Genomic DNA, 11454 nt, shown 5'->3' on the forward strand with positions numbered 1-11454 from the left:
ACCACCTGATTGACGTCAGGTGCAAAGGAAGAAAAATAATGCTCTCCTGACTCCCTTCTAATTTCAGCCATTTAGTTGGCAGCCCCTTCTCATGCTTATGTATAATCTTTCTGGCAAAGTTCACTTCTAAGATGAAACACATCTGCATTCAGAGCAGTGGGCAGATGTGGCAAAGTGGCAACTTTAGATTAGCATCAGGAAAAGCCTCCCAACAAAGGGAAGGATCCCAAAGTGGACCAAGCGCCCTTGGAAGGAGGTGAGCTCCCTGTCCTTGGAGGGCTCCAAGCAGAAACTAGTTGACCACTTATGGGGACAATGTAGAGAGGATTCTTTTTCATGGACAAATTGGATTAGATGGTAACGTAGAAGGATACTTTAAGACCTAGGCCTAAAAGGAACTTTACATTTATCTAGCACAACCTCCTCATTTTAGAGAGATTAAGTGAGCCACTCAAAGTCCCATAGCTACTGGGGAAACAGTCAGGATTTGAACCTAGATCTTCTGGGTCCAAATCCATCCCTCCTTCTATTGTATCATGTTGGTTTTTGAGGACCTTGCCAACTCTGAGATCATGTGATTTTAATAAACATTCTCAAAATTTTCATGTTTTCTCACTGAAATAGATTTAGATACTTCAGAGGTGGGTATTTATTACCATAATATGACAGTTATTTTCCTACTTTTTTACTATGATAGTATTTTTCCTAATTTTTCCCCCCAAAGCAGTGTCACTCAGGATCACTTAATGGAGGGAAGAAGAAAGTGCAGTAGTCAGTCAAAATATGATTGGTTACCTTTCCAATTTTTGCTTTAGTAGGAGTTATTTCTTTTAATTATAGCATAAGAACTTAATTGCAAGGGAAAACCCAAAGCTTTAACAACTGCTGATAAAACCAATAGCTTGGTGGACAACAAAAGGAGCCAGGTCAGCTTGGGGTAAACTGAGAGGAGGTGAGCATTACCATAAGCATGACTTTTGAGGGCCATGATTTGGAAATACTGCTCTCTCTGACACTGCACAGTTGTTGATTTTTTTCTTTCGAAACAGCAGCTAGACTAGTCTAACAGTGTTAAGTAAATGCCTCTGCCACTCACCATAATCTTCGGAACGAGGTTCTCATCTTCTGACACTCTTGGATGAATTGCAAAAAGTAACCCATCGTAGGCATTGTCTTGTAGCTGCAGGCTGGTTCCCAGCAACAGGAGTTCTGGGCTCAGGATGACCAAGAGAATCAGAGACCTCAGGCTGCAAACAAAGAGCAAATGGTGTCTCTTTGGCATACTGGAAAGAATGCCCAGGGATTTTGGCTCACTCATATGCCTTCCACCATGTTTGTGACGTGAGGCAGTTAATGCTACCTTCCCGAACCTGGGAAATTTGGAGACTTGAACCAAAGTTCTTCCTTTGTAGACGCCCAGGGTGGGTCTCTTTGGAACCTGCCTCTGCAGATCCCTTTTCTCTAGGCAGTACTGTTCCTGCCCAGCCCTGTAGCTGGTCTTCCTCTCCAATCATGGTCGGGCAGCTACACCTAACCTGCCAGTCTTCTTACTCATTCACAATCTTCTCAACAAAGGAGAAAAAAATGGAGATAAAGACAGCTTCAGAGTAGGGTAGCAAAAGAACTTGGCTGGCACCCTTGGTCCAACTGGGATTGAGACCAGATCTCCTGGAGGGCATGACCTGCTTTTGTTTGAGTAAGAAGGCAAAACTTGAGAATGATTTCCCTTTAGCCAGGCCTCCTGCTCTCCTTGACAGCCTGCCCCCCTCTCTTCCCACCACCCTTTTCCCTTCCCCTGGGGTCATTTTTCTTTCTCAGCTTCAAATTACCTGCTTATTTGAAAGTTTTTGAAAGAAGACTGAGGTCTTGTCCCCTAGGGAAAGAGCTCTCTCCTTATTGCAAAGGCAACAGCTATCAGGTAACCTGCAGAGACATCCTCTTGTCAGCACCAAGGTGGCAGGGTCAGGCTACAAGAGCCTTTCTTGCTAGCCTCTGTTACCTCTTCCTGCGTAGAGCATAAGAATAGCATCACTCCTCAACGCCCTTTCTACAGGCAGTGCATTACAACATATTTGCCGATGCCCAGGAATACCATCAAATGCAGACACATGTTATTGCAGAGTGTGCTGTGAAGTTGGCTTTATTTGCAAAGCTCTTGTTACCAGTCCTCATATGAATGGATCTCTTTGCTTAGTAAAAAACAAAACAAAACCAAAAAACAAAAAAAACCCCAAAACTTACTAAAGGAAAGTCAAGGATCCTATACTGGACTTTACAAATAGAACTCAGGCTCTCCTAGCAGATGTCCAAGCCAAATGCTGCTGTTCACTCCCTTTCCTACCCACCTGCTCCCTCTCCTCTCCATCCTCACCAGGTTTGCTGGTATTTCAAGTGAGGAGGAGAGTACAGCTCACAGTGGTGTGTCCTTCCTACAAGGCTTAGGATTTCTATTGTGAGAATATAACCCTGGGTTGAAATGTGGCCCTGTGCCAAGTCATCAACCAGCATTGATTAAGTGCCTACTACGTTCCAGGCTATGTGCTAAACATTGGGTTATATCAAGGTAACCATAGAGATGGTGATGCTTTCCCAGGATTAACACTGGCCACTGATTATATGAAGGCTCCTTTGATTGTTCTGGAAGGTAGGTACAGGAAGGAGAAAGAAGTAGGGTTTGGGTTTTGCATATGCATCTTCCATCTTGGGGACATATGGAGAGATACTGGTCCCCAAGGGCTTTCATTCAGAGAAATGATGATGACTAGTCGATTGCCTCTGCAGTGTGGCTAGTGGTAAAAAATATAGTAAATTCTAGAGTAAGGTCAGTGAAGTTCTGCGGTGCTAAATGCACCTGGTTAGGTTAGACTAATCTCCTCAGGGATATTTTCCCTCCCCCTTACCTCTCTAATCCATGGAGGAAATTATAACATCAACTGTTCCCCTCTCTGGTCTCTAAGGAGGAAAAGCTATTTCCTTCACTCAAAGTCACAAGTTTAGTACTGGTTGTAATTATTTCATTAGGCTGTGCTGGGCAGCCCCATGGCTACAAGTACAGCTAGCATCAAATATGAAAAAGGGTTAGCAGTCATTACTACATTTTATATAACACAGGAATAAATAGTAGAGAAGAAATGGACAGAAACCTCAGCAGGAAAAAAGGAAATAGAAAGGGGCTGGCAGGTGGAACACACTGGAAATATTGCAGCCACGGCAAACACTTTCCGACTTCCATGGAAGGAAATGCCAATGGCTTTTCCTGCTGAGACACAGGGGAGGGGGCAGTTGGAGTCTGGGCAGGGGTGAGGAAGGAAATGTCTCTCAGGGGGCAGTCTCACCATACCAGGTGAAACATTAGGCACAACAGTGATTCTTCATCCTCACTTCCCAGTACTAAGTGCAATCAGGAAGTCCATACAGTCTCTCAGAATGAGAGAGTGAAAGGTGGAGAACAGACCTAGGTATCAGCATCTCCCCCAAAATTTCCTGAGTTTGAGTTTGCGGACACATGCTGAAGTCTTCTTCATCCTCTTTCCCAGAACTCCTCACCAGCAATCCCCAAAATCTTTGCAGGGTTCATGATATCAGTAGCTAAGGGGATCCTGGAAAAGCACCTCAACCTCCATGGTTACTCTGATGCTAGACTAGATTCCTACACAGGGCTGTAAGTACATCAACAACCACAGTCCCTGACAATTGTCCCATAAAGAGCAGCATAACAGAGTAGAAAAGAATTCTATTCTTAGAGTCAGGAGAACTGGGTGTAAAGTCCACCTTAGAGCTACCAGTAATCTCTTTTTATTTGTTTAAATCGATTTTATTTTTAATTCAGGGAACAAAACAAGCATTTCCATAACATAGTACAATAAAAAAGATGATTGCACATGAAACTGCAAATCTACTATGTACAACTTGCTATGCCCCCCAAATATACAACAAAATTACCATGTAAATTTCTCTTTTTTTTCTTCCCACCCTCCCCCTGCTCAAGAGACTAGACACAAATATGTGTGTATGTACATTATGATACATACACACACACACACACACATATATATATATGATACACATATAGGTACAGATGATACATACTTTTCTTTATCAGTTCTTTCTTTGGATACATAGCATCTGTCTTCATATGTCCTTTATTTTTAATTTGTGTATTTCTAATAGTTAAAATGACTTAGTCACTCAAAGTCATTCTTAAAACAATATTGCTGTTACTATACACAATGCTCTCTTGGTTCTGCTTACTTTGTTCCATCATTTTGTGCAAGTCTTTCCATGTCTTTCTAAGATCATTGAGCTTATCACTTGTTATAGCATAGTAGTATTCCATCACAACCAAATGCCACAACTTGTTCAACCATTGCACAATTGATGGGGTTCCCTGCAATTTCCAGTTCTTTGCCAAACAGAGCTCCTATAAACTCCCATTCAGATTCAAAGTTATAATTACTATTCGGGAATTTCCTTCCATCTTATTTTTATTATTTTCTTTCTCAGTCTCTCTTTTTACCCTAGTCCTGTTAGTTTATCTTCTCCCCCCACTTCACCCACCCCTCCAAGAATCCACCATCTTCTCCCCCTACACTCCAATGGCAATCCACACCTCTCCAAAAGTCTTCCCCATTCTCTCCCCTCACCCTCCTAAATCCTAATCCACATACCCCTCTAAAAGTCTCTCCCCTACCATATCCCCCAGTTTTCCCACTTCTCTACACATTCAGAAAACTTCTACTCCCTTCCAGATGTACATGTTATTTCCTCTTCAACCCAGATGAAGGTTCCAACAGTACCAGTCCTCCACCCCTACCTGCTTCCTCTGTATTAGTTCTTCCTTTCATTCCCCATTTTTACAATATAATTGCTATCTTTTACTTTTCCTACCCAGTTTTATTTTTTAGAACCATTCCATCATATACAACTCAGCCCCAATCTTTGTTTCAAACTACCTTTGTAATGATGACAGTTTAAAGAATACTGGTAAATTTTACTATATAATAAGGAAACAGTTTGACTCTAGTGCCTCATAATTAATATTTAATGTTTTCCTTACATTTCTTCTAGATCTTTTATATTGAATTTTCCAGTGAGTTTTGGTCTCAAACCCGAAATACCTAAAGTCTTTCAGTTCATCCAATTTCTATTTTTTTTCCATTTAGGATTACACTAAACTTTGGTGAATAAGTTATCCTTGGACACAACTCCAGCTCTTTTGCTAATCTCTTTTTAAAAATAAAAATTTTATTGATGTTTTTTTATTTTATATGGTCTAAACTTTTCCCTGGCATTCTACTTCCAAAGTCTATCTCCTGTCCTCTACCAGAAATCCATCCCATATAGCAAAGAATATCCTTTAAGAAAAAAGAGAGGAAGAAGAGAAAAAAAATTAGCAAAACTGATCAATACTTTAAAAAAAAATGTTTAATGCAATGTTCCACACCCATGGGCCTCCTACCTCAGCAATAGAATGGGAGGAGGCATTTTCTCTTGTTTCCTCTTGGGGGCCATGCATACATGTTCTTTGTAATTTTGCAGGATTAATTTTTCTTCTATTTCTTTCATACTTTATTATTATAAATATTAATATGTTTTAGTTTTCAGCATTGATTTCCACAAGATTTTGAGTTACAAATTTTCTCCCCATTTCTACCCTCCCCCCCACTCCAAGATGGCATATATTCTGATTGCCCCATTCCCCATTCAGCCCTCCCTTCTGTCACCTCCTCCCCCTCCTCCCCTTCCTTTCCCCCTTACTTTCTTCTGGGCAAGATAGATTTCTATGACTCATTGCCTGTATACCTCATTTCCCAGTTGCATGCAAAACCAACTTTTTTTCGGCATCTGCTTTTAAAACTTTAAGTTCCAAATTCTCTCTCCTCTTCCCTTCCCACCCATTCTCCCTAAGAAGGCAAGCAATTCAACACGATCACACATGTATCATTATGCAAAACACTCCCATAAACTGTCATGTTATGAAATACTAACTATATTTCCCTCCATCCTATCCTGTCCCCCTTTATTCAATTTTCTCCCTTGACCCTGTCCCTTTTCAAAAGTGTTTGCTTTTGATTACTTCTTCCCCCATCTGCCCTCCCTTCTATCATCCCCCCTTTCTTATCCCCTTCCCCCTACTTTCCTGTGGGGTAAGATACCCCATTAAGTGTGTATGTTATTCCCTCCTCAAGTCAAATCTGATGAGAGCAAGATTCATTCATTCCCCCTCACCTGCCCCCTCTTCCCCTCCAATGAATGGCTTTTTCTTGCCACTTTTATGTGAGATAATTTACCCTATTCTATCCCTCCCTTTCTCCCTCTCTTAATATATTCCTCTCTCATCCCTTAATTTGATTTTTTTTTGATATCATCCCTTCATATTCAACTCACCCTGTGCCCTCTGTCTACACACACACACACACACACACACACACACACACACATATGTATATTCCCTTCAACTACCCTAATACTGAGAAAGGTCTCATGAATTACACACATCATCTTTCCATGTAGGAATGTAAGGAAAACAGTTCCACTTTAGTAAGTCCCTTATGATTTCTCTTTCTTGTTTACCTTTGCATGCTTCTCTTGATTCTTGTGTTTGAAAGTCAAATTTTCTATTCCGCTCTGGTCTTTTCACTGAGAAATCTTGAAAGTCCTCTATTTTGTTGAAAGCCCATATTTTGCCCTGGAGCATTATATTCAGTTTTGCTGGGTAGGTGATTCTTGGTTTTGATCCTAACTCCTTTGACCTCCAGAATATCATATTCCAAGCCTTTCAATCCCTTAATGTAGAAGCTGCTAGATCTTGTGTTATCCTGATTGTGTTTCCACAACACTCAACTTGTTTCTTTCTGGCTGTTTGCAGCATTTTCTCTTTGACCTGGGAATTCTGGAATTTGGCAACAATATTCCAAGGGGTTTTCTTTTTGGGATCTTTTTCAAGAGGTGATTGGTGGATTCTTTCAATTTCTATTTTACCCTCTTGCTCTAGAATATCAGGGCAGTTTTCCTTGATAATTTCTTGAAAGATGATGTCTAGGCTCTTTTTTTGATCATGGCTTTCAGGTAGTCCAATAATTTTAAAATTATCTCTCCTGGATCTATTCTCCAGGTCAGTGGTTTTCCCAATGAGATATTTCACATTGTCTTCCATTTTTCATTCCTTTGATTCTGTTTTATAATATCTTGATTTCTCATAAAGTCACTAGCTTCCTCTTGCTCCAATCTAATTTTTAAGGTGGTATTTTCTTCAGTGGTGTTTTGGACCTCCTTTTCCATTTGGCTAATTCTGCCTTTCAAGGCATTCTTCTCCTCATTGGCTTTTTGTAGCTCTTTTGACATTTGGGTTAGTCTATTTTTTAAGGTGTTATTTTCTTCAGTATTTTTTTGGGTCTCCTTTAGCAAGTCATTGACTTGTTTTTCATGATTTTCTTGCATCACTCTCATTTCTCTTCCCAGTTTTTCCTCTACTTCTCTTACTTGCTTTTCCAAATCCTTTTTGAGCTCTTCCATTGCCTGAGACCAATTCCTATTTTTCTTGGAAGCTTTGATGTAGGCTCTTTGACTTTGTTGACTTCTTCTGGCTGTATGTTTTAATCTTCTTTGTCACCAAAAAGTGATTCCAAAGTCTGAGTCTGAATCTGAGTCCATTTTCACTGCCTGTTCACATTCCCAGCCAACTACTTGACCCAGGAGCTTTTTGTCAGGGTATGGCTGCTTGTAGAGAGTACTTTGTCCCAAGCTTTAGAGGTTGTGCTGCTGCTTTCAGAGCTACTTCTACACAGCAAATTCTGCCACAGCAGTGCTCCTCCTCCCCCAAGAACCAGCAACCAGGACTGTGACCCAGATCCAAGCAGGCTCTGCACTCCCACTCTGATCTGCTGCTTAATTCCTACTACAGGGTGGGCCTGGGGCTGGAAGTAACTGCCACTGGAGCTCTGAATGCAGCCCTAGAGCTGCACCACTTCCACACCACCAGGGGCTAGGGCTGACTGTGCACTCCTTTCACTCCGATATAGCAGTTTTTCCGCTAACCTGCTCTAGTGTCTTTGGCGTTTGTGGGTTGAGAAGTCTTGTAACTGCCACAGCTCAATGATTCCGGGCACTAGGACCTGTTCCACCCAACTCCTGGTCTGGTTGGTCCTGGCATGGCCCACGCTGGGCTGTGCTCAGCTCCGCTCCCAGCTCTGTGTGATAGACCCTTCCCAGTGACCATCCAGGCTTTCCTGGACTGAAGCCCTGCTTGCCTCTGGTATTTTGTGGGTTCTGCAGCTCTAGAATTTGTTCAGACAAATTTTTTACAGGTGTTTGGAGGGACCTGGGGGAAAGCTTAAGCAATTCCCTGCTTTCCAGCTGCCATCTTGGCTCTGCCTCTTTTGCAGGATTAATTTAAAATTATTTTCTGATTGTTCTTTCCATTTACATTGTTGTAATAATTGCATAAATTGTTTTCTTGACTCTATTTCACTCTGCATCAGTTCATATAGATCCTTCCATTCTTCTCTGTGTTTATCACATTCACCTTTTCTTAAACAAAGTAACATTCCATTACATCCATATGTAAGCATAAGCAAAATGAATTTTAGTTATTATTTCTTGGAGTTTAGTTTCCCAGGATCCATGGCCATAACAATCTCCTGTTCCCAGATATTTTGCCTCGGCAGTCATATGCTGAGTCACATAGGCTTTCACACTTTTTGGCACTGAGCCCATCAGGTGCTGAATCTTTGTTTGGAAACTGTTTATTTCCTGAGAGACTGGTATTTTGCCTTGGGGGTTACCTCATAGGATGTTTTGTCTGAGGTTTTTTGTTTGTTTTTGATTTTCTGGACAGGACTCTGGGTAGGCATTGTCAAGGACTCCCCCCCCCCCCACCCTCAGATGTCAGTGCTCTCCCAGTCTGGCGATGTATGTAAATATTTCTATTACTCTGTTAAGCTTTATCTTTCTATATGTAACCTGATTGTATCACTACTGGCAATGGTAAAGTGTTGTATTAACAACCCAGCTAGCAGCTTCCGTGGGGGCGTAAGATGCAACCACAGCCAGCACCCAGGAGGCTGCTGGGACCCAGGAGGCTGCCGGGACCCAGGAGGCTGCCGGGACGCGGGGAAAGCACAGGTTCTTTTTATCTGCTTAAACAAGGAAAGCATGGTGAAGGGGTTGACCAGCTTACTTTAATCCAGCATTCCATTAGCATAGAGATAACATTCATTTAGTTCAGGGGAAAACGCCAGCATTCAGTTAGCATTCAGTTAGTTCAGGGGAGCAACGAGACAAGCATCAAGAGATATACCAAATACAGATTCATTCACGTACTTCAGGGGAAAAAGCCAGCACCCTGAGGTTCAAAACATTCATTTAGTTTGGGGGAAAACAAACCAGCACCCCGAACCTCAAAACGAAAATACAAACAAATTACAAATATCAACAGACAGACCCAATACAATTCATAGTTACCAACATCTGGGCTCGGCCGAGAGCAAGGGCTGGCCCAGAGTCTCGCTCCCCATTGCTCCCACACCAACCGGAAGAGGAAAGAGAAATCTTCAAGCTGTCCTCTCCGCTCTTATAGAGTTTTTGACATCATGAAGCACCGCCTGAATGACCAGAGCCGATTGGTTCTTGAGCTGGCCCCTCCCCCTAGCATAGACCAGGTTAACACCCAATAGGGCGTGGCTCTGGAGCTAACGCCTCCCCTCAGCCAGCCCCATGACTCATCACACAGGAAGTTCTCTGATTCCTGGCATGGTCGCTGGGCTTCCTGCCCCGGAAGAGAAGCCCCAGCGCCCAGCGAGGCTCAATGAGGTAAGCTGAGTCATTCAAAGAAAACAAAGGCCATTCTGGTTACAAGTGTGCACTATGATCACTAGATAATTGGAGCCCTGTCTGTTGAATCACTCATCCAATCTCTGTGATGTAACTTTTTACCTCATTTCTAATCTCCCTATATTTCAGGCTGCTTGAAAGGAATTAATTTTATTCACTTTCAGGGTGATGACCCTTTCCCTGAACAAGTAGATGATGTTGGTATTTCCACTTCTTTACTTTTACCTTCTACTTATACATCTTTTATCTTTCTACATTTCTATGATACTATCTTATATTGTCCTTGTGTGCAGAATAAATGTTACGCTGATTTAGTTTTGAGTGTAGAGTGCTTATTATACTATGAGATTCAATCCTTAAAGTATCTCCTTAATGCTACACCACAGATTCTTTAGCAAGTCTCCTATTGATGGACGTCTACTTTGTTTCTAATTCTTTGGTATCATAAAAAGTATTGCTACAAATATTTTGGTGCATATAGGGATTTTCTTTATGTTAATGGCTTTCTTGGGTTATAAACCCAATGTAATCTCTGGGTCAAAGAGTATGGGCATTTAAATTGCTTTAGTTGCATAATTCCAGATTGCCTTCCAAAATGACCATATTTCTTCACAGCTTCACCAACAGTACAATAGTCTGCCCACCTTTCTACAAACCCATTCAATAGTAATTATTCCCATCTCTTATCTTTGCTGAAGTTCTGGATGTGAAGTGGAACCTTGGAATTGTTTTAACTTGCATTTCTCTTATTACTAGTTACAGGCAGCTTTCTTTCCCCACAGTAGAAATCCTGGATACTCACTGGGGCTTTTTCGGTGAGCTGAGGGCCTGGGGAAGTCACTTGTGTCAAGGCTGATCAAGAAAGTTGAGTGGGAGTGAGTGGCAGTCAGTGCCACAAACCTGTGCCTCTGGAGATTAGGGGCAATTGATCTGAGTCTTTCTTTTGCAGCTGACCTTCAGTTCTATCAAAGGTATTTGGAAGGCAATTAGATGATAGTGGTTTGAGTGCTAGGTTTGGAATCAGTAAGACCTGAATGTAAATCCTCCTTCAGATGCTTACTAGCGCTATGAAGTTGGCAAATCACTTAATCCCTCAGCATCAGTTTTTTTTTTAATTTGGAGAATTGGGATAACAATGGCACCTGCCTAATGGAGTTACTAGTTGTGGGATCCTTTGTAAGTCATATTCTTAGACTCAGCTTCTTCTGCAAAATAGGGATAACAATAATTTCTATTTCAGAGTTATTATAAGGATCAAATGAAGTAACATGGCAAGTGCTTTGTGAATTTTAAAACACTATGAAAGTTGTTATTATTATTTTTTAAATACAGGGAGTTGTTTTTGTTGGTTTTCATTGGGGTTCTCACTGAATAAGACACTTAGTTTTCCTTAAGATGAGGCACAGATTTTCCCATCCCCTTCTGTTTACTATTTTGAGTAAATTTAAAAAAAATAATATAAACTCTTAAAAAAGTAACAGAAGTGAAAATATAAGATCTAAGATTCTCTCTGGTCCAAATGGAGTTCTGATGACTCTGTTATTGGAGAATGTGTGTCACCTGGGGTCCCCATCTACCTAAAGGTGGGAAATGGAGCTATTCATTCAGCCTGGCATCCTACAG

At 41.4% G+C, this 11454-nt stretch overlaps 1 protein-coding gene across 1 annotated transcript in view; it reads right to left on the bottom strand.

The window, feature by feature from the left end:
* CLCA2 (chloride channel accessory 2) overlaps window positions 1–1318 on the bottom strand; it is a 55434-nt gene extending 54116 nt beyond the window's left edge. The window contains exon 1 of the mRNA XM_036756016.1: window positions 1097–1318. Within this exon, the coding sequence (XP_036611911.1) occupies window positions 1097–1318 (222 nt within the window). The remainder of the gene's footprint in view (window positions 1–1096) is intronic.
* Window positions 1319–11454: the final 10136 nt, after the last annotated feature.

Source organism: Trichosurus vulpecula, chromosome 4, assembly GCF_011100635.1.
Source record: "Trichosurus vulpecula isolate mTriVul1 chromosome 4, mTriVul1.pri, whole genome shotgun sequence".
Lineage (NCBI taxonomy): Eukaryota > Metazoa > Chordata > Mammalia > Diprotodontia > Phalangeridae > Trichosurus > Trichosurus vulpecula.